Genomic DNA, 24,409 nt, shown 5'->3' with positions numbered 1-24,409 from the left:
GCATAAATTTCCTAATCATCTTTTATTTAATAATACAAAAAAAAGAGTCATTATATATATATTCAAGTTAGTCACATGTGCAAGGACTTTGGAATAAGGTCAAAATCTCAAGAAACTTTTATAAAGCTGTTGATGAAGCGCAGAGGTCGTAAAAGATAATTCAGTTGAGAGGAAGAGGACTAGATTAAAATATTGGATGTGAATGAATCCAATGATTTTTTTATATGCACTAGATATAAAACCCTTAATTATATCAATTTAGATTGTTGGTTTAAGAATTTTGAATTTTTGGGTTACGCTGGCTGCTTAGACTGTTTGGGCTCTATTTTAACTTATAGAAGTCCGGTTGGGACGATCTTATAGCCCACACAAAGCTTATGAGTTATATTTTTCGGAGATGGTCCAATAATGAGAATCCAATTGGATCATCCTATAAACTGGAGAGACCAGACAATAACGAATTTTATTAGAGAATCACAATCGGTTAAGAAGTCTGACTTGAAAATTTAATAGAATAATAATATATTTGTAATATTAAAATAGGGATCATATTTTTTATAATTTTAGACATATCAGAGACACATGCCATGTAGAGAGTATATAGTTATTGTTAGACTTGTGATAAAACTGAAGATTACATGTTCTTATTAGATTAATTCTATTTCTTTATTTTCATAGCTTTATAACTTGTGTAATTATTAGTGAGTAGTCATTTATAGGGAAAAGAGGGGAAGCCATGTTTACAATATAATTTTAGCACAATTTTCTGTGTGATTTGCTTGATTATGGCTATTAGAGTTATTTATATTTTCATTATTAATTTATGTAATCGGGCGATATAATGAATTAATTGGATGAAAATAAGAGGAATAAATCGGGATATTTTACTCATTAGAGACACAAATATGATTAGCATAATTTGAAGTGAGAGTGGGATAAATAATGGAATTCTTAGAGGGTTAATACTCGAGAGATATTAGCAATTGCTTTAATTGGCGGATTAGTTGAATTAACAAAAGTTATTGATATGTAAGCATGTTTCTAGAGTGTTAATACTTCAGACAAATTAACAAAATCTTAGTTATATGCCCACTTTAGTTGCTTTACCTTAGAAGCTAGGTATTTCGTAAGCATAATAGACCTAATTGTCCTAGGTTTTTATATTCATTGTTTAATGTAATTAGTTTAGTGGTGATTTAGTTGTAATACTTACCTAGCAAAATATGCATCACAAAATCATTTTGGTGTTGAACAAATGTAAAAGTAATTAAGTCAAAATCGACTAAACCTATCTCGTTGTGGATATGACCCACTTGCCACTTTGTACTTTTCATATATTCAAAATGGAGTAAGTTTTATACTTTTTTATGGAATATTTAGTTTATCTGGTTTATGGGCCTCTTCGCAATGAATCAAAAAGAAATTGTGCTTATTTGATTGTTGGGCTTTTGTTAAACTTTTACTACATTCTATAAGATACGTTCGTAAACTTATAATTATGGCCCAATCTACAGCGAGAACAGTTCATTAATATTTTATTTCTGAGTCGGCCCAATTCGAGTACGTTCTCGACTATTGTGTACCCTTCAAAATGCTCAATATATGTATATGTTTCTCACATTCTTTAGTCACTTATTCTTTGTAGTCATCTCTCCATTTCGCCAGTTCCCCCCTTTCTTTTTAAGTTTTTTAAGTTTCTTCACATATCACTATTTTCAATATCTGGTTTTAACCCATTTGCTAATTTTTCCTCAATCTATATCAACCACATCAATGGTGTACGTAATACTCACCATCATGACTTTTTGGATTCAAATTGGTAACTGATGGCTCAACTTAGTTCTTTGAACATTGATATCTTCTAGATGCAAGCACTGATAATTACTTTATTCTTAATCATCGGACCCTATTTAGAAAAATAAAGATGTCAAATTTTGAATATTTGTGAACACAAAGATTTTACCTTTAATTTATATACATTTCTGTCATTTGTTGAAATTATAGTGTGTAAAATAAATATATTATTTGGCTTGAGTTCTTGGACTCATTTGAATTTTGAATGTGATTGCAAATTATTTATTGTTTAGTATTTGTTCTCAATGGGGATAATTTCTAATCAAATTCAGTCCTCATATTTGTGTTTCGATTTTGTTTATAGAGAAGTGAATACACCGTGATAATAATACTTTACATTTGTGAATAATCACTAATTTTTAACTCGATTTGGTTTGCATTTTGTGGGTAAAATGCACATGTCAAATCATTGTAATCTTTTTTTCACCTATAATTTGTTGTTCGTTGTAAAAGGGCACTTAATATATTTCTTGATTTCCATTTGTAGATACAAGACGTTTGCCAAAAAACAATGAAGAAAATGCTCCGCAAAGAATTAAGGTCGACCATTCCACTGTAAGTAATAATCTTCTTTTAGCATCCTATAGTTTGTATTTTTGTAGTGTTTTAATGGCCTAAGTGTAAGTTTTAGGGAATTGAAAAAAATGTTTTGAATCCATTAATTTATTTTTCATTGGGTATTAACTATTAAGTATTACTTTTTTGAAGATCCAAGAAATTATAGCACATTTTTTTTGTCCCATTGAAAAACAACAGTAAATGAAATGTAAGATTAATCTTTTTTGACCAGCCTGACCACAATTCATGACCACAGTTTTAAAATATTAAGGTTGTGATTGCTAAAACAGGGACGCCCAAAATCTACGATTTGTATTACTCGGTATATTTAAATTTACTCGGTACCATTTTTGCATTTTACATATTACAAATTTTAGATGTACCCTTATCTTCAAAAACTGATCTATGCAAGACCTGGTGCCTCAACAATAACAAGATTAAAATATTGTTGTTTTTTTAATTTATAGTCTAAATTGACATATTTTATTCAATTTTTCCACCAAAAAAGATTAGTGCTCAGATGATATTATTTGTAACTATAGTATGCTGAGTAAAGATTGAATAGTTGGCAACCAAAATTTTAAATGTACTTTATCTTAGAAGTTAGGACCACTAATTATGGTCCACAATCTTTTTGTTAGAGGTCCACAATCTTTTTGATCAGAACTCACCAAATAACTTGAACTCATTCTTGTTCTAGGCTGAGTTTTTGGCTAGACAAAAGGAGTGAAAGAGTTGGAAGAAATGCTTGATGAGAGTGGCTGGGTAGCTTTCAATTGTTCCATGGTGGTGTCACGCAGAGGCTGATGCAGGATCTTGTAGCGACCCGGGCTAAAATTACTGTATTTATTTATTTGACAGAAGAATATAGCAATAGCATAAAGCATTGATATGTTTCCGTTAAATCATTTGTTTAATTTATTGGATACTATATTTCTTCTTGCAATATTGGAAAATAATAGCTAGCCAAAAGAACAAATCAAACTCAAAAAAAGTAATAATACTCCCACACATGATATTTTGTTCTCGATGAACCACATAATTTTTTTAAATGATTTTTTCAATGATCCAACTATATGGATGATAAGATATATCGGTTTTAGTCATACGAAAAATTTACAAAAAAAAATTAATTTGATCTTACATGTCATGAATAGAAAAATTTAGGAAAACACTACACCAAAAGTGGCCTTCTGTATCATTCCACAAACGTTGCAACATGCCAAATAAATGTTGCAACAGAACAAAAATTTTCTACGGCAACACTTTTGTGATGTTAGTATTTTTGGCGTTGCCTTAAGCTTCAAAGGCAATATTTTCATATCAAGGGCAACACCAAAAATTATGTTGTAAAAAGCAATGACATGGCAAAAAAAATGGGGTCAAACTGACACGTGGACTGCCACGTGGCACTTTGCAACGTGACAAATGTGGGGCCCACTGACATGTGGGATACTGACAGGTGGGGCCCACTGGCATGTGGGGTCCACTGACATGTGGGTCCAGCTTGACACATGGCCCTTTTGCAACAATTTTTAGTACCTATTTGCAACATTTTTAATACCTATTGCAACACGGTAACAATGGACAAAATTTGAAATATACTTTCTGCATATATTAAATCCCAGTTCTATATAGAACTTTTTTCCAATCAAAGTCAACAGAATCACAATACAATATCACCAGTACTGATGAACTAATCTACTAATCTACAAACATTACAAGTCTATTATACAGGAATCACAATTAACTTAACTAATTAATCTGGAAGCTACTTTAGCAACACGGAAAAGAGAGAGCACGTATTTCAGATTCTTCAGCTGTGCTAACAAATTTGACGTCCATTTTACCCATTTCTGTAGAATCTTGTTACTGCTCTGCCACGAACCAGCTGGTTAGTAAGATCTATATCCCCTTGGCTTTTATTAGTCACAACTCTCATCCTTTCCTTTTCTAATGCAATACTCTCTTCCAGGTCCGCTGTCAAACTAAGCGACTCAATGATAATTGATAGATTATCAGAATCAGGATCCAATCCACGCTGAATTCCTGCTTATAATGCTGAAATTGATTACCGACATTAGTTACTGACTTGATTAGCTATGTTGTATGACATAAATCAATAATACGCAAACTATAGGGACTATCGGAAAAAAATAGCTAGGTGAATGACTGTAAAAAAACTAATCAGGATTCTAATATTCAAATATTGCAAAAGGTCACAATCTAAAGTAATCAGGATTCCCAGACAAATTGATCTATTTATGCTAATAAAGTAACTTGCTTAGCAAATTCTCTATTCGCAAGATAAATGAAATATAATGGATGTTATTATGGAGTCACTCTGCCTAATTTGAACTTGTCATTCTGTTGCTTGTAATATAATTATGGAATTGATGTACTTAGTTATATATTATTAATATTACAATTTGTCTTGCAATTATATCTATATATTAATTATTTAAATATACTTGAATTTATTTTCTGACTTTTTGAACCGAGTAATTGGTATTACTGGCTATGCCCCTGTTGGCACGGACAAACCAACCTAGTGTACTGGTTATACTTACCCCATCCACTAAAATATTTGAGGCTTTGAAGTCTCTATATATTATCTTTTTTTCTGCTGCTTGTAAGAATGTTAGACCTCTAGCAGCTCCAATCAAAATCTTTAAGCGTATTTCCCATGGAAGTGGCATCACAGAGCATCCTCCTGCTCAGTATAGAAGACAATGAGATTGTCAGACTCTGGTTAAACACACAAAGGCCGACTTACTACTGCCTTTCTTGTAGTATAGAAGACAATGAGATTGTCCCACCAGTTTAACAAGATTTGGATGAGAAAGGTGTGAAAACAATACTCATGCTTTATTCATAGAAGTATTACATCACATAAATTTCACGTATGTATTCATCTAAGATAAGAAATGATTACGCAACTCAGAATAAAGACATGTAAATAATGCAGAAATAAAAACCCAAAAGATTTGACCATTTAAAAAAAACTGCTCAAGATTTACCAAGTAAATCAGACCACATGAAAAGAAAACACTATCATCCGAAGCAAGAGAATCCATCTGGATTTGGTCTATTTTACCTTGTTATCAACTACAATATTTTGGCTTGCATAAGCCTTGTGTTCTGCACTACACCGTTCAATTACTTCAGGGATACAATACTTCTTCAGAAATTTGACATCTCCTTTTAAGTAAAGTTCACTATGAGTATGATATACACATGTCCAGACATGTGCTTGTACAGATATAATAATATATGAATAAAATTAAGGGCAAAAGTTGCTAATTAATGTTAGAAATGCAGTCCTTATCCACTTTATATATAAAAACAAATATTACATTTATTTATTTTTTAAGGGAACAAATATTATATAAGTGCACCCAAGATTACAAATCGACAGAATGTGAATATCTACCCAACTTCTAATAAGAACGTAAGACTTACTTTATAGTAAGCATTGAGGATTGGCCTGACAACTTCTTGAACCTCGTCCCTAAATTCTGGCAACGAGAAAGATCTAACAGGAAATTGCATATTATGAGTATTAGTGGGCTGGACAAGATCAGTACTAGATACTCCCTCCGCCTCATTTTAATTAATTTTCACCTTTTGTCACCTTAATATGTGTATCGGAGAGTCAAACATCAGTTAAGATGGGACAGAGGGAGTATAATGTAGTAACAAAAACAAGAATGTAATCATACGGATCTCGACGACGTATTTCTTTAATTGATATTCCAGCAGCTGTTTCCCCAAAGACGCTCTCGTTGATACTGTTGCAGAAGTGGAAGAAGTGATTTAACTTGCAATCTTTAGTTCTGCCTAAGTGAACACCTTCAAATTAGGAGTTGGCAATATCTGACCACTAGCACACACCTCTGACCCTCCACTTGATGCCGAGAACTGGCTATTCCCACAAACATTGCTGCCTCCTGAAGATGTTGTGTTGCTGATTGTCTGTGATATACCTCCTAAAATATAAAATTTACAGCAAATCAAGAAAAATCCACGGAATATAATCATCATCAACTAGAATCTAATGAACAAAGTTGATTACATATTAACATGTTGTAATTCAGAATCTTAAATTGTTATAACACTTCCAAATATGATCAAGATCAACACCAAAGTAAAAAAGACAGAGACTTTACAACTAAACAAGAGTTACATAATTATGAGATTGTTATAAGAATCATCAGACATGTACGGATTAGCCATTTCGGTCTCCATCAACACGGTAGCGTTTCGGTCTCCAGATTTTCCATTTGAGCTACTAGAATTCGCTGATGCCACCACCAAAGGTCCTGGAAATCGAACTGGCCTTTGCGTATAGCTCCTCGAAACTCCAGGTTTTGTCCTTGGTCTTCTCCGCCTGAGTTTTCTTGGCTACTATCTTCTTCTCGGCGGACTTCTTTGCTGCTTTGGGAATTTAGGGTTTGAGAATTGGGGGAAAAGAGAGAGAGAGATAGATTGATTTGTGAATGTGTATATACCACAAGATCTGTTTGTTTCACACGGATCGATGAGCTGGCACATCTTAGAACCGTTGGATTAGGTTTTTTTGTTAGATTTTGATTTTGCTGTTAAAGTCCGAGTATGTATCGTTTTTGCTTGAGTAAGAAAAAAAAATCAAAGCTCATAAAAATGTTATTTATTAATTTATTTTTAATATTTTTAGAAATACCTACTTACATGTAAATAAAATGAATATCTTCCATTTTTCAACTAAATATATGAATTTACTTTTATTCTTACAATTTTAAAAATTATAAGTTTTTTTAAACATATTATATTTTGTTTAAAAAGAAAACATGAAAGAAAAAAAGTTGTCATATTTATGGATATTTTCATAAATCAAAATTAATATCATAATTAAAATCAAAATCAATAACAGATTTAAAAAATAGTGCACTTTGGAGGTTAGTCTATTTTGACTGTTATATTATGATAATGATGGTGCACCCTAAAATAGATAGTAGCGCAAACAGGGCTTGGTCTATTCAGACTGCTTTGACTGATATAAAATCTCGCAAAATAAATATAAAAAAACTTAATAATGATGGTACGCGCCTAAAATCGATTGTTTTTAACATCCGTACAGACGAATCGTCGAAATTTTATTTTAAAAGCATCAATACTTCATTCGGGACAGTAGAGCAAACATGCCTTGATCTTGGTCTATTATGACTGCTTTGACTCATATAAAATCTCGCAAAATAAATATAAAAAAACCTAATAATGATGGTACACCTCTAAAATAAATTATTTTTAACATCCGTACGGACGGATCGTCGAAATTTTATTTTAAAAGCATATATACTTCATTCGGGACAGTAGCGCAAACAGGCATTGGCCTATTATGACTGTTTTGACTGATATAAAATCTCGCAAAATAAATATGAAAACCTAATAATGATGGTACGCGCCTAAAATCGATTGTTTTTAACATCCGTACGGATGGATCGTCGAAATTTTATTTTAAAAGCATCGATACTTCATTCGGGACAGCAGCGCAAACAGGCCTTGGTCTATTATGACTGATTTGACTGATATAAAATCTCGTAAAATAAATATAAAAAACATAATAATAATGGTAGATGCCTAAAATCGACTGTTTTTAACATCCGTACAGACGGATCGTCGAAATTTTATTTTAAAAGCATTGATACTTCATTCGGGACAGTACCGCAAACAAAGCTTGGTCTATTTTGACTACTTTGACTGATATAAAATCTTACAAAATAAATATAAAAAAATTATAATAATGATGGTACACACCTAAAATCGATTGTTTTTAACATCCGTACGAACGGAACGTCGAAAATTTTATTTTAAAAAAATTAAAGGAGTTAAAAGAGCCTTTACTTTAACTAGAAATGAATTATTTCTATAAGGCTATATTTAAATAATGTGGAATAAAACACATTGTCCTCCTTGGTGTAGTGGTTTGCACTCAACTTTTACTTATTTTTTTTTAATAAAAAATTGAATTTTTTTATTAATATATGTATTGGCAACACTTTACGAGACCTATGCTAACATAATTAAAACATGTTGCAGTATGGTACATTATCATATACTACTGCAACATTATCTACGGAAAAATCACGTAATTATGTGCTAGAAGGCCGTTTATGGCGTAGTGAAAGTTCAAGTCCCAAACATGTGATTTGTTCTCGAATAACCAGATTATTTTTTTTAACGATTTTCTCGATGATCCGGCCAAAAAGATGTTAAGATATATCGATTTTAGTTATCAAAAAAATTGTAAAAAGTTTTAAATTCATCTTGCATGACAGAGAATAGAAAAATCTAGGAAAAGTTTAACTCCGGGGATTTGTTCCCGATTCACTGGATAAATCTTTTAAACTATTTTCTCGCCGATCGAATTATACGGATGTTAAGATATTTCGATTTGAGCAATCATAAAAAATTAAAAAAATAAATAAATCCATCTTGCATGACAAAAATAGAATTTTTTTTTATAAGTGTTACTCCAAAATGCCGGATTTGTTCCTGATTACTAAATCTTTTCTAAAATTATTTATTCGATGAACCAACCATACATGTGTAAAGATATCGATTTGAGCCATAAGGAAAAATTAAAAAAAAATCAAATTCATCCTGCATGAAAGCAATAGAAAAATCTAGGAAAAGTCTAACTCCAAAACACATGATTTATTCCTGATTAGCTAGATAAATTTTTAAACGGTTTATTCGACGATTCAACCACACAGGTTTTAAAATATCAAATTTAGTTAGAAGAAAATATTAAAAATAAATTCAAATTCACCTTGCATAAACGGTATTAGAAAATTCTAGGAAAGGTCGAACTCCCACATATGAGATTTTTTCTCGATTAACCAGATAATTCTTTTAAACGATTTTTTCGAAGATACAATAATAAGAATGTTAAGATATATTAACTTTAGTAATCATGAAAAATTACAAAAACTAAATTAAATTAATCTTGCATGATAGGTATAGAAAAATCTAGGAAAAGTCCAACTCCCAAACGTGAGATGTATTCCCGATTAACTAGATGATTTTTTTAAATCATTATTTTCGATGATCTGACGTAAATATAGTAAGATGAATCAATTTTAGTCATCAAAAAAATTATAAAAAAGTTTCAAATTCATCTTTCAAGATGGGGAACAGAAAAATCTAGAAAAATCTAACTCCCTAGATTTGTTCATGATTAAACTAGAAATTTTTTTTAAACTATTTTTTCGATGATATACGGTCGTTAATATATATGGATATTAGCCATCGGAAAAAATTAGAAAAAAAAAAATTAAATTCATCATGTATTTGAGGAATTCAAAGTTCTAGGAAAAGTGTAACTCCCAAAACACATAATTTGCTCCCGATTAACTAGATAATTTTTTAAAAGATTTTTTCAACGATACAACCGTACATATGTTAAAATATATCAATTTAGTCATATGAAAAAATTACAAGATTAGAAAAATCTAGGAAAGGTCCAACTCCTACAAATCAGATTTGTTCGCGACGAACCATATAATTTTTTTAAATAATATTTTTGATGATTCAACGGTACAGATGTAAAACTCATGATTGATGGCAGTATTGAAAACAGTAACAGCAATTGTAAACAAGTTGATGTTAGGACAGAAAAGGAAAAATGCTCAGCTAAGCCTTAAAATTGGAACCATATTAAAGAAACTTGCTCTTAACAGTTGAGATTAATAAAAAAACATGGACCAATTTTCATTTCATTTTATTCCCTCTCACATCCACAAAAAATTTTGTTAACACATTTTCATTTCATTACTATCTTATTACACTTCTTACAACCAAACGAACCATGAATTTAAAGTGGCTAACTTTGTAGTCTACATCAACCAAACAATTCAAAGCAAGCTTAAACCAACACAAAACACATATCAAATAATCCACAAAATGCAAACAAAAACAAATAATAATGACCAGGTACTCAATACATAACATATATCATTCCTCCTTCCTACTCATTTCCTTCACAAAAATCATTTCCTGCATTTTCCCGGTTTCAATCAATTTCTTCCCCCCAAACCAACCATCAATTCGAAGTGGCTAACTTTATCCTACACAGAAAACTACATGAACAGAAAATTATTCAGGTTTTCCTCTCCAATTCTATCTAACCTAATCAACTCCTAAATTCTACATAACTCAATCAACTCACAAAACACAACCTAAACCAATACCAGCAATACAAATCAAAAGAAATGTGATAAATCATACTTCAACAAATCCACAATCACAATCACATCATATTAATCGGGTTTCCTCCCCCCGAATCCTACCCTTATCAACTCCTACATTCGACACATTAGAATCCAATCTCAAAACACAACCAAAAACAAATACAAACACAAATGACCAAGTACCCAATACATAACATTTATCATTCCTCCTTCCTACTCATTTCCTTCATAAACTCATTATAAAAAAATATCATTTCTTCATTTTCCCTAATTTCACTGCAGTTCATCCCACCAAACCAACCAACATTGTAACATTATCCTACACATCAAACAAGGAATTACAACAACAGAAAATTAATTCGGTTTTCCCTTTCTTCCCAAATTATACCCTTATCAACTCGGACAGTGTACACATCTCAATCCAATCACAAAACACAACCAAAAATAGCACCAGAAACACAAATTATAAATAAATGAAACAAATCAAACTTTAAGAAACCCGCAATCACAGACACATCAAAATAATCAGGTTTCCTCCCCCAAATTATACCCTTATCAACTCCTACACTCTACACATCACAATACACTCGTAAAACACAATAAAAAACAGAATCATATCAAATCAATAAGTTTACATCATAATCCAATCTCGAAACAAAAACAAAAACAAAAACCCCAAATAAAAACCACTCAACCCATACCTGAATCGAGCAATCAATGGCCGCCTTCCTTGGCGTGTTGCTGATGCTCAAGATGCCTACGCTCCTCGGGAAGAGCAAAAAGATAAGAGAAGATCATACCACCAAAAAAAACGTGATAAATGGGCTCAACAGAGCTGGTCATAATATACTTGGCATGATAAGTGTCCAATCCACGCTTAAGAGGGCCTTTTAGAGCATCAAGTGTAAACATGGGCTTCATGTGAGATAGCTACCATCACGACAAGAATTCATTTATGAGTTATATACAATTAGGCAAATATAAAATTATACTATGCACTAATAAAGAAAGAAAGTAGACAATGGTTCAAATAGTCCTCACTCTATGATTTTTTAAATTGGAAATTTATTGCTTTTACATGAAATTTTTATGAAACACACATGAACATTACTCCAATCTACTATAAAGATTTCACGAACAAATGTCATGTTTAAGGTAGTAACATAGGGCCTAGAAAAAGACACATAAACCTTACCAGAATATTTATAATTCTAAAATTAATACTGGACCCAGCTAAACATAAACACGGACAAAATCACAAAGAACAACTTATCATAAACACGGATAAAATCACAAAGAAAAGCGTTAAAACTAATCAATCATATAAGTCATCTCAAACACATCCCTGTATATACTCATAAGTACATAACCACTCAAGTAATAATGACGTGTGCTTATACCTTACTAAGGTTATAATAATTGAAATCAACCATTTACCAAATATATTCATTCTCATTTAATATCAAGTGCAAACAAAAATTTTTTAAACAATTAAACATATAAAAACACATAACAACATCTTGGCAGCTCGACTCCACAGAAACTCTGTACGCCTCCAAATTTTTAATAAATTCATAAATAGGTTTGTTACGTGAAATTAGGTGGAGACTTAGTTGAATCAGAGACCTAGCTACCATAAAAATGTCAGATGAAAACAAGGTGTTTAGAGCGGCTAACAGAGTCTGTAAAAACCAGTTGTTTTTAATAAAATATATGTTTATGTAAGTCTAGTGATTTAATATATACAAGTAGTAAAAATGTTAATGTGCTTTATTTTAAAAAAAAAGAAAAGAAAAAATGTACATAATTTGAAAAGTTTAGTTGTTTTCTTTACTTGGTCAAAACCTGTTACTAATAGATAAGATATGAGTTAAACATTAAAAATACAGATATGAGTTAGTTTTGAAAATAGTGGAGGGTGACATTAACTTAGGAACTTAGGAGTACAGTACCTTAGCTTTGTAAATAAATAGATGTAATTTAGTTCATTTGCTTCTTGCACAACTCTCTTCTTTCTCATGTACTTTTCTTTTGTCTTTGAACTGTGTGTTTTAGGTTACTCATTGTTGTCATGTATTCATTTATGTAATGGTCAAGTTATTTTTAATACTTAATATATGTGTGATTTATATATTTTATTATACATTGATATTTTGTTAAATACTTAATCCTCTGTTTAAAAGTAGTCTTTAATTTAAAAGAGAATGATTTGTGAAAAGAAATATTATGTACATCTGATATTTCTGGTTAACTCCTTTTATATGATTTTGTTAAATTATGTTGTTAAGTGATAAATGTGAAAAATAGTTAATTATGTGTATTATTTTTATAAAAGATTGTTAATATGTAACTGTTTATTTATTTTATGAGATATTATTATTAGTGTTTTTATTATTATGTTAATGACATATGTGATGATTTTATTCTCTTTTATAAGTCTCTGTTTTTTGTTAGTTATATTTTATAAATTGATCAATCATTTATTCATTCCAGAAATTATTAATTATATTTCATTAGTATATGTACATACATGTTTATTTATTTAATTTTTTTTTTACTTATGTGTGTTTTTAGAAAATGGTAGTAATAGTATTAATTGACTTGTATAATTTTTAAAAACTCATTTAGTAAATTTATGTTAGTATAATATTTCATTATATTTAGTTTTTTTTATATTATCTTGTTGCCTGGTTTTATATTCCAACACATGTTATTTTATAATGTTGGCTGATTTTGTATTGCAGCTCTCTGTATATGTTATTTTTATTGCATGGTTTTTGTTTTAGAGTCCTTATTTTGTGCATATATAATTTTATATATATTATCTTTTGCCTGGTTTTTGTTTTAGAGTCCTTTTTTGTGTATATATAATTTTATATATATATATATATATATATATATTATCTTTTGCCTGGTTTGTGTATTAGAGTGTATTAGGATAATTAATTAGGTTTGTTTTTAATAATAACTACATAGGTTGGATTTCTCTGCGTGAAGTGAAAAATTGTTAAAGTGGTTGTCAGTGTCAAGTTAAGTTAACTCTTCATACTTTTATTTTTATTTTGAAATCTGTTAAATATTTTTGTACTGCTTTTATTTTAACAACTATGGATCAAGTAATTGTTTTAGACATAAGAATTCCGAGTGAGCTCTGACCTATGAAACATTTAGTAATTGTGTATAGTTTCGGAACTAGATTTTGATACCTTACTAGGGCGTGCATTGCACAGTTTATGATACCTTAGTAAGGGGCACATTATTGACAGTTGTGAACCTATGAACTGTGGAATTTATATATGTTATATGTAAACTTTTGATTTTGAGCAATGATTTTGGCTATATAAAAATCATGAACTCCTTGGTCCACTAGTGTCGAATTGTTTTCTTGCTGGGCTGTTTCGCTCATGACTTACAAATTTTCACGTGCTAAACTTTTGGAATGGACAAGGAAATGCATTTGGCTTCAGCTTATTGTAATAATATTTTAGTGATAGTGTCTTATCTTAGAGCTGCGTCTCTCCGTATTTGTCTTTATTTCAGGTATATGATACTATTTCTGAGTTGGATTTCGGAATCTTATTTGCTTATGTGAGACTTGTTTTAAGTATGAATAAAGTTTGATATCTAAGTATAGTTGTTGTATAAAAAGTTGGGGTATTACAGCTGGTATTCAGAGCTTAGGTTAGCTTCCTGTAGACTGCTTGAGTTATGAATTTTGCTACGTATATTTTAAAGATACTAATTAATTTATTGTCTTAGAATTTTGTAGATGGCAGATGAATATGTTGAGGTTGAAATGTCTGACATCGAGGATCCCATTGATAGTTCACCACTACCATCGTCAAACTATGACCCTAGCTCAGATAATGATGATTCTGTCAACAACTTTGAACATGCTTCTGATAGTGAGGAATCAATTCACGAAAATCCCGGAGAGACCATTAATGAGCATTCTAAAAAGACTGACCTTGAAATGGAGATAGAAAGTCTCCGAGCTGATTTGGAGGAGGCACACTTGAAAGTAGAGAGAGCAGAACACCCACTATTAGTATTGCGATAAAATGTGTTAGGAGGATGTGAAAGATTTCGGAATTCTTCATTGAGGGGTAGATATGTTAGTAAGAGGGATAAGAAGTACGTTAATAGTTTCACAAAACAGGTCCAGGTAGAAGTGAGAAGGAATGTTACAGTGATAGGGAATGTTTTGAGGGAAGGAGGTTATTATGAGTATCCACCATCAGCAAGTTCCTCCCCTTCAGATAACTACTCATCTGATTAGTGTCCTTGTTAGTGAATCTTAAGTAATATCTATTGGAAATCATCTATAATAAAGATGACTGTCGTTTTGAATTTCTATGGTTGAAAAAAAAACTTGTACCATTTTGAGGTTTCTATTAATAAGATATGTTTTAATTTATATATATGTGTACATAAATCTTGTATATTATATAGTTATTCCAAGATTGAGCAGTGAATAAATTATGTAGGAATCATGCCTCGTCAGAGAAGTAACACTGATGAAGGTGGGCACATGATGACTCAATTGGCAGACACATTGGCGACATTGGTAGGGAACCAACAAAATGGACCTAGGAGTTTGATATCTGAATTTAAGAGGCTAACTCCTCCAGTTTTTGAAGGATCTACAAATCCTTCAGAAGTGGATAAGTGGCTACAAGAGATGGAGAAGATTTTTGAGTTACTAGGAAGTACGGATGAGCAGAAGGTTAATTTGGCAAGCTACCAACTCCAAGGAAGTGCTTACGACTGGTGGCTAATGGAGAAAAGATGCGGTGAAAATAATGAAGAAGAGGCTTCCAGAGCATACACTTGGGAAACTTTTAAGGAGTCATTTAAGGAGAAGTATTTTCCCAGGACGGTACGAGCTAAGTTGGAGTGCGATTTTATAAGGTTGGAACAAGGAGAAAAGCAAACTGTCTCGGAATATGAGGCTGAATTCGCCCGTTTGGCTAAGTATATGCCAACTTTGGTGGCAGGCGAGATTAGTAGGGCACGTAGATTTGAGGAAGGATTACGTAGTGAGATTAAGAGGCACGTGGCTGCTTTTGAGCTAAACAGCTACAAGATGGTGTTGAACAAGGCTTTAATAGTCGAGAGGGGGCTAGTGGGAGATGAATGAAAGAAAGACTCTGAGGCTAAGAAGAGATGTGAGCCTACAGGTAGATTTAACGAGAATGATCCCCCGAGAAATTTCAATAATCGAGGAAATGGTGGAAATTTTTCTCGAAACGCTTCAGGGAACAAGGTGACATGTTCAAGGTGTGGCAAAAATCACTTGGATAAAGACTGTCGTTGGAACATTGGAGCTTGTTTGTTTTAGTTGTGGAGAGAAGGGACATAAGATTTCTGAATGTCCAAAGCGTGATCCAAATCGTAACAAAGACAATACAAATAAGGCCAGGTTGGCATCTCTTATTCGACCAGCATACACCTAAGCAAGATTGAGTTAGGCCATCAATTTCTTTCAATGATTATGTGTTACACTTTGATTTGTTTTTATTAAAATTTGGGGACAAATTTTTTTTTAAGGAGGGTAGAATGTAAAAACCAGTGTTTTTTTATTAAATACATATGTTTATGTAAGTCTAGTAATTTAATATATACAAGTAGTAAAAATTTTAATGTGCTTTATTTTAAAAAAAGAAGAAAAAATGTACATAATTTGAAACATTTAGTTGTTTTCTTTACTTGGTCAAAACCTGTTACTAATAGATAAGATATGAGTTAAACTTTAAAAATACACATATGAGTTAGTTTTGAAAATAGTGGAGGGTGATTAACTTAGGAGTACAGTACGTTAGATTTGTAAATAAATAGATTTAATTTAGTTCATTTGTTTGTTGCACAGTCTCTTCTTTCTCACGTACTTTTCTTTTCTCTCGATTTTCTTTCAACGTGTGTGTTTTAGGTTACTCATTGTTGTACTGTATTCTTTTATGTAATGGTCAAGTTATTTTTAATACTTAATATATGTGCTTGTTGATTTATATATTTTATTATACATTGATATTTTGTTAAATACTTAATGCTCTTTTTAAAAGTAGTCTTTAATTTTAAAGACAATGATTTGTGAAAAGAAATATTATGTACATCTCATATTTCTGGTTAACTCCTTTTATATGATTTTGTTAAATTATGTTGTTAAGGTGATAAATGTGAAAAATAGTTAATTATGTGTATTATTTTTATAAAAGATTATTAATATATAATTGTTTATTTATTTTATGAGATATTATTATTAGTGTTTTTATTATTATGTTAATGACATATGTGATGATTTTATTCTCTTTTATAAGTCTCTGTTTTTGTTAGTTATATTTTATAAATTGATCAATCATTTATTCATTCTAGAAAATTTTAATTATATTTTATTAGTATATGTACATACATGTTTATTTATTTAATTTTTTTTTACTTATGTGTGTTTTTAGAAAATGGTAGTAATAGTATTAATTGACTTGTATAATTTTTAAAAACTCATTTAGTAAATTCATGTTAGTATAATATTTCATTATATTTAGTTTTTTTTATATTATCTTGTTGCCTGGTTTTATATTCCAACACATGTTATTTTATAATGTTGGCTGATTTTGTATTGCAGCTCTCTGTATATGTTATTTTTATTGCATGGTTTTTGTTTTAGAGTCCTTATTTTGTGCATATATAATTTTATATATATTATCTTTTGCCTGGTTTTTATTTTAGAGTCCTTTTTTGTGTATATATAATTTTATATATATATATATATATATATTATCTTTTGCCTGGTTTGTGTATTAGAGTGTATTAGGATAATTAATTAGGTTTGTTTTTAATAATAACTACATAGGTTGGATTTCTCTGCGTGAAGTGAAAAATTGTTAAAGTGGTTGTCAGTGTCAAGTTAAGTTAACTCTTCATACTTTTATTTTTATTTTGAAATCTGTTAAATATTTTTGTACTGCTTTTATTTTAACAACTATGGATCAAGTAATTGTTTTAGACATAAGAATTCCGAGTGAGCTCTGACCTATAAAACATTTAGTAATTGTGTATAGTTTCGGAACTAGATTTTGATACCTTACTAGGGCGTGCATTGCACAGTTTATGATACCTTAGTAAGGGGCACATTATTGACAGTTGTGAACCTATGAACTGTGGAATTTATATATGTTATATGTAAACTTTTGATTTTGAGCAATGATTTTGGCTATATAAAAATCATGAACTCCTTGGTCCACTAGTGTCGAATTGTTTTCTTGCTGGGCTGTTTCGCTCATGACTTACAAATTTTCACGTGCTAAACTTTTGGAATGGACAAGGAAATGCATTTGGCTTCAGCTTATTGTAATAATATTTTAGTGATAGTGTCTTATCTTAGAGCTGCGTCTCTCCGTATTTGTCTTTATTTCAGGTATATGATACTATTTCTGAGTTGGATTTCGGAATCTTATTTGCTTATGTGAGACTTGTTTTAAGTATGAATAAAGTTTGATATCTAAGTATAGTTGTTGTATAAAAAGTTGGGGTATTACAGCTGGTATTCAGAGCTTAGGTTAGCTTCCTGTAGACTGCTTGAGTTATGAATTTTGCTACGTATATTTTAAAGATACTAATTAATTTATTGTCTTAGAATTTTGTAGATGGCAGATGAATATGTTGAGGTTGAAATGTCTGACATCGAGGATCCCATTGATAGTTCACCACTACCATCGTCAAACTATGACCCTAGCTCAGATAATGATGATTCTGTCAACAACTTTGAACATGCTTCTGATAGTGAGGAATCAATTCACGAAAATCCCGGAGAGACCATTAATGAGCATTCTAAAAAGACTGACCTTGAAATGGAGATAGAAAGTCTCCGAGCTGATTTGGAGGAGGCACACTTGAAAGTAGAGAGAGCAGAACACCCACTATTAGTATTGCGATAAAATGTGTTAGGAGGATGTGAAAGATTTCGGAATTCTTCATTGAGGGGTAGATATGTTAGTAAGAGGGATAAGAAGTACGTTAATAGTTTCACAAAACAGGTCCAGGTAGAAGTGAGAAGGAATGTTACAGTGATAGGGAATGTTTTGAGGGAAGGAGGTTATTATGAGTATCCACCATCAGCAAGTTCCTCCCCTTCAGATAACTACTCATCTGATTAGTGTCCTTGTTAGTGAATCTTAAGTAATATCTATTGGAAATCATCTATAATAAAGATGACTGTCGTTTTGAATTTCTATGGTTGAAAAAAAAACTTGTACCATTTTGAGGTTTCTATTAATAAGATATGTTTTAATTTATATATATGTGTACATAAATCTTGTATATTATATAGTTATTCCAAGATTGAGCAGTGAATAAATTATGTAGGAATCATGCCTCGTCAGAGAAGTAACACTGATGAAGGTGCGCACATGATGACTCAATTGGCAGACACATTGGCGACATTGGTAGGGAACCAACAAAATGGACCTAGGAGTTTGATATCTGAATTTAAGAGGCTAACTCCTCCAGTTTTTGAAGGATCTACAAATCCTTCAGAAGTGGATAAGTGGCTACAAGAGATGGAGAAGATTTTTGAGTTACTAGGAAGTACGGACGAGCAGAAGGTTAATTTGGCAAGCTACCAACTCCAAGGAAGTGCTTACGACTGGTGGCTAATGGAGAAAAGATGCGGTGAAAATAATGAAGAAGAGGCTTCCAGAGCATACACTTGGGAAACTTTTAAGGAGTCATTTAAGGAGAAGTATTTTCCCAGGACGGTACGAGCTAAGTTGGAGTGCGATTTTATAAGGTTGGAACAAGGAGAAAAGCAAACTGTCTCGGAATATGAGGCTGAATTCGCCCGTTTGGCTAAGTATATGCCAACTTTGGTGGCAGGCGAGATTAGTAGGGCACGTAGATTTGAGGAAGGATTACGTAGTGAGATTAAGAGGCATGTGGCTGCTTTTGAGCTAAACAGCTACAAGATGGTGTTGAACAAGGCTTTAATAGTCGAGAGGGGGCTAGTGGGAGACGAATGAAAGAAAGACTCTGAGGCTAAGAAGAGATGTGAGCCTACAGGTAGATTTAACGAGAATGATCCCCCGAGAAATTTCAATAATCGAGGAAATGGTGGAAATTTTTCTCGAAACGCTTCAGGGAACAAGGTGACATGTTCAAGGTGTGGCAAAAATCACTTGGATAAAGACTGTCGTTGGAACATTGGAGCTTGTTTGTTTTAGTTGTGGAGAGAAGGGACATAAGATTTCTGAATGTCCAAAGCGTGATCCAAATCGTAACAAAGACAATACAAATAAGGCCAGGTTGGCATCTCTTATTCGACCAGCATACACCTAAGCAAGATTGAGTTAGGCGATCAATTTCTTTCAATGATTATGTGTTACACTTTGATTTTTTTTTATTAAAATTTGGGGACAAATTTTTTTTTAAGGAGGGTAGAATGTAAAAACCAGTGTTTTTTTATTAAATACATATGTTTATGTAAGTCTAGTAATTTAATATATACAAGTAGTAAAAATTTTAATGTGCTTTATTTTGAAAAAAGAAGAAAAAATGTACATAATTTGAAACATTTAGTTGTTTTCTTTACTTGGTCAAAACCTGTTACTAATAGATAAGATATGAGTTAAACTTTAAAAATACACATATGAGTTAGTTTTGAAAATAGTGGAGGGTGATTAACTTAGGAGTACAGTACGTTAGATTTGTAAATAAATAGATTTAATTTAGTTCATTTGTTTGTTGCACAGTCTCTTCTTTCTCACGTACTTTTCTTTTCTCTAGATTTTCTTTCAACGTGTGTGTTTTAGGTTACTCATTGTTGTACTGTATTCTTTTATGTAATGGTCAAGTTATTTTTAATACTTAATATATGTGCTTGTTGATTTATATATTTTATTATACATTGATATTTTGTTAAATACTTAATGCTCTTTTTAAAAGTAGTCTTTAATTTTAAAGACAATGATTTGTGAAAAGAAATATTATGTACATCTCATATTTCTGGTTAACTCCTTTTATATGATTTTGTTAAATTATGTTGTTAACGTGATAAATGTGAAAAATAGTTAATTATGTGTATTATTTTTATAAAAGATTATTAATATATAACTGTTTATTTATTTTATGAGATATTATTATTAGTGTTTTTATTATTATGTTAATGACATATGTGATGATTTTATTCTCTTTTATAAGTCTCTGTTTTTGTTAGTTTTATTTTATAAATTGATCAATCATTTATTCATTCTAGAAAATTTTAATTATATTTTATTAGTATATGTACATACATGTTTATTTATTTAATTTTTTTTACTTATGTGTGTTTTTAGAAAATGGTAGTAATAGTATTAATTGACTTGTATAATTTTTAAAAACTTATTTAGTAAATTCTTGTTAGTATAATATTTCATTATATTTAGTTTTTTTTTATATTATTTTGTTGCCTGGTTTTGTATTGCAACACATGTTATTTTATAATGTTCGCTGATTTTGTATTGCAGCTCTCTCTATATGTTGTTTTTATTGCCTGGTTTTTGTTTTAGAGTCCTTATTTTGTGTTTATATAATTTTATATATATTATCTTTTGCCTGGTTTTTGTTTTAGAGTTCTTTTTTTGTGTATATATAATTTTATATATATATTATCTTTTGCCTGGTTTGTGTATTAGTGTGTATGAGGATAATTAATTATGTTAGTTTTTAATAATAACTACAAAGGTTGGATTTCTCTGTGTGAAGTGATAAATTGTTAAAGTGGTTGTGAGTGTCAAGGTAAGTTAACTCTTCACACTTTTATTTTTATTTTGAAATCTGTTAAATTTTTTTGCACTGCTTTTATTTTAAAAACTATCGATCAAGTAATTATTTTAGACATAAGAATTCCGAGTGAGCTCTGACCTATGAAACATTTAGTAATGGTGTATAGTTCGGGAACTAGATTTTGATACCTTACTAGGGCATGTTTTGCATAGTTTATGATACCTTAGGAAGGGGCGCATTATTGACAGTTGTGAACCTATGATACTGTGTCACTAGCAAGCTGTGGAATTTATTTATGTTATATGTAAACTTTGGATTTTGAGGAATGACTTTGGCTTTATAAAAATCATGAACTCCTTGGTCCACTAGTGTCAAATTGTTTTCTTGCTCGGCTGTTTGGCTCATGACTTACAAATTTTCAGGTGCTAAATTTCTGGGAAGGACAAGAAAATGCATTTGGCTTGAGCTTATTGTAATAATATTTTATTGATAGTGTCTTATCTTAGAGTTGCGTCTCTCTGTATCTGTCTTTATATCAGCTATATGATACTATTTATGAGTTGGATTTCAGAATCTTGTTTGCTTATGTGAGACTTGTTTTAAGTATGAATAAAGTTTGATATCTAAGTATAGTTGTTGTATAAAAAGTTGGGGTATTACAGAGTCGTCAATATAGCCAACAAACTGTGTCCAGAAACTCTACGCACACTATACCAAAATGACCATATCTCTTGACTCAAATATGATTTTAAGCTAATTTTTTCGCAAGTAGAACCTTGACTTGAGATTAATCTTAACATAAAAGGGTTACAAAACAGAACTTAGCTATATTTAAAGGCTATACTTACAACATATAGGACAATATATAAATTTGACAAAACAGTTTTTACAAATAATTTTAACATTTAACAATTAATTAAACCCATTATCTCTATTAATCAAATCATCAAGCACTTAGCATGCAAACCATATAATTGAATCTTAATATCTCAATATTATCTTAACGATAATAAGCACAATTATAGAACAAAATATCTTCAAACACCATGTTCTCTAGGAGGTCCAATCTGTAATGCAACTCAACCCAATTAAATTATCAACACAATTACACCTATCATTTAGATAGGAAATAAAATGACACAACAAAGACACAGTCAAACCAAGATATGACATAAACTGACTTCCTTATTAAATAATTTACACACTTAAGTTTCTAAATCCATTATCATCCAAGTCTAATAAATTTTTCCACCACACAAAACTAAAAATTTCCCTAACAATAAAACCACACAAATCATCACCTTGGCCATATCAATTGAAGCACAATGTTAACCATAAGCCAACATAAACAATAAATAAATACACAAAATTATATTTCCCAAAGCAAACAACTAACAAATACACACACCCGTACATATATGCAAGCAAGTATCAAAAAGTGAAAGATAAAAGAGACTGGACTCCAGCCTTAAATCGAAAAAATTTGAATAGAAAGATGGTGGTGCCATATTATCTAGAGAGACACGGTCGGGTGAGGGAATAGAGGATGGAGAAATATGAGACAGAGAGAAAGGATTCAGAGAATGAGAGAGATATTGAGAGATAAGAAATTGAGAGAATGAGAGAGATATCGAGAGATTATAAGAGAGTTAGAGTAAAAGAAAAAGAAAGGAGGAAAAATAAAAGAATTCGGCAAGTATCACCCACTCTCACTACCACGTATCCTTTTCCCGCATGCCCAACCTGAATTTTGACGCCCGCTTTTGAATTTAACGATATAATTCGCGGATAAAAACAAATCGAAATAATTCCCAAGTAATTTTAAATCCCATAAATAAGAAACTTGTAAAATAAAATTATCTGAATTTTTTTAAGAAATTTAGAATTTAACATCGAATTAACAAATACAAACCCAAATATATACAATGACACCTCCAACCGAAGCAACAATTAATAACACGATAATTCAACACATAATTAATATTTAATACTGAACACATAAATTGTCTAATCATCATTTATTTAATAATACGAAAAAACAAAGTCTTTATACATATATTCAAGTTAGTCACATGTGCAAGGTCTTTTGAATAAGGTCAATATCTCATGAATCTTTTATAAAGCGGTTGAGAAAGCGCAAGAGAAAGGAAATTATGCCAGAGGTCGCAAAAGATAATTCAATTCAGAGGAAGAGGTCTAGATTAAAATGTTGGAAGAAGGAGAGGAAGGTAAAGTTGTTAGTGGAAAAGTCCGGTCACTACTAAAAATATGGGATCAGACATCGGTTCTGAACCGATGTTAAAAAAAAACTGAACCGATGTCTTCACGTGTGATGTTAAATGTCATCAGGCTTTGACATCGGTTCACAGCCGATGTCTATTACAGTGCTATACATCGGTTTTAAGAATAATTCTGATGTCTTTGCAACAAATTTCAGCTTATATTATAGTATTTCTAGGTGAATATGAGTATATTATGGGGTAATTATCCATTAAAACATGAAACCTACAAGCTCTAAAAGATATCTTTTTAAAAATCTTTCAAACAAACCAATGTGAAAATCTAGATCAGACATCGGTTATGTTGTCTGACCGATGTGAAATGGTCCATCAGACATCGGGTACTTTTATCAACCGATGTAAAATAATGGGTTAGACATCGGTTTCGTTCATTTGGTGATGTTAAATCCTTTTGTTTAACATCAGTGTTTTTTTCTAACCGATGTTTAATCTTTAATATTGTAAAATTTAAGACATCAGCTATTGAAAATTCGATGTTATTTGGCTTAAAATACATTGATTTTTTTACAGAACCGATGTCAAATGACTATTTGACATTGGTTTTTGTAGTTCTTTTTCTTTTAATATTGTTTCACCTGATGTCTTTTGTTCATTTTTACATCGGTTTTAAATTACCATTCTGATGTTAATATATGTACTGTAAATTGCATATGCCATCCTGGTACTATTAATAGCCCAGGGAACCAATTGCATTTTCAACCAGAAAAATAC

At 31.0% G+C, this 24,409-nt stretch overlaps 3 protein-coding genes and 1 long non-coding RNA gene across 7 annotated transcripts in view; 2 read left to right on the top strand and 2 right to left on the bottom strand.

Moving 5' to 3' along the window:
• The window catches only part of LOC141702525 (uncharacterized), a 93,082-nt gene extending 86,789 nt beyond the window's left edge, over positions 1-6,293 (bottom strand). Inside the window, exons 1-4 of one of the 4 annotated variants that reach the window (XR_012567173.1) lie at positions 6,135-6,293; positions 5,875-5,947; positions 4,983-5,125; positions 4,028-4,473 (exon numbers count right to left, since the gene is read on the bottom strand). This is a non-coding gene — a long non-coding RNA (uncharacterized LOC141702525). The other 3 variants (XR_012567174.1, XR_012567172.1, XR_012567175.1) reach the window with 3 other exon arrangements.
• Positions 6,294-11,357: 5,064 nt separating this feature from the next.
• LOC141702532 (uncharacterized) lies at positions 11,358-11,791 on the bottom strand. The gene is made up of 2 exons (XM_074506197.1): positions 11,744-11,791; positions 11,358-11,573 (listed from the first exon to the last, which is right to left on the bottom strand). The coding sequence occupies exons 1-2, from the start codon at positions 11,789-11,791 to the stop codon at positions 11,358-11,360; spliced, it is 264 nt and encodes an 87-aa protein (XP_074362298.1).
• A 3,344-nt stretch (positions 11,792-15,135) lies between these two features.
• LOC141702531 (uncharacterized) lies at positions 15,136-15,783 on the top strand. Its single transcript, XM_074506196.1, has one exon. The coding sequence runs from the start codon at positions 15,136-15,138 to the stop codon at positions 15,781-15,783; it is 648 nt and encodes a 215-aa protein (XP_074362297.1).
• A 3,226-nt stretch (positions 15,784-19,009) lies between these two features.
• Positions 19,010-19,657, top strand: LOC141702530 (uncharacterized). The gene has a single exon (XM_074506195.1). It carries the CDS (start codon positions 19,010-19,012, stop codon positions 19,655-19,657), a length of 648 nt encoding a protein of 215 aa, XP_074362296.1.
• The last annotated feature ends 4,752 nt before the right edge of the window (positions 19,658-24,409 follow it).

Source organism: Apium graveolens, unplaced genomic scaffold, assembly GCF_009905375.1.
Source record: "Apium graveolens cultivar Ventura unplaced genomic scaffold, ASM990537v1 ctg5265, whole genome shotgun sequence".
Taxonomy (NCBI): Eukaryota; Viridiplantae; Streptophyta; class Magnoliopsida; order Apiales; family Apiaceae; genus Apium; species Apium graveolens.
This window is presented reverse-complemented; position numbering and strand designations above follow the sequence as displayed.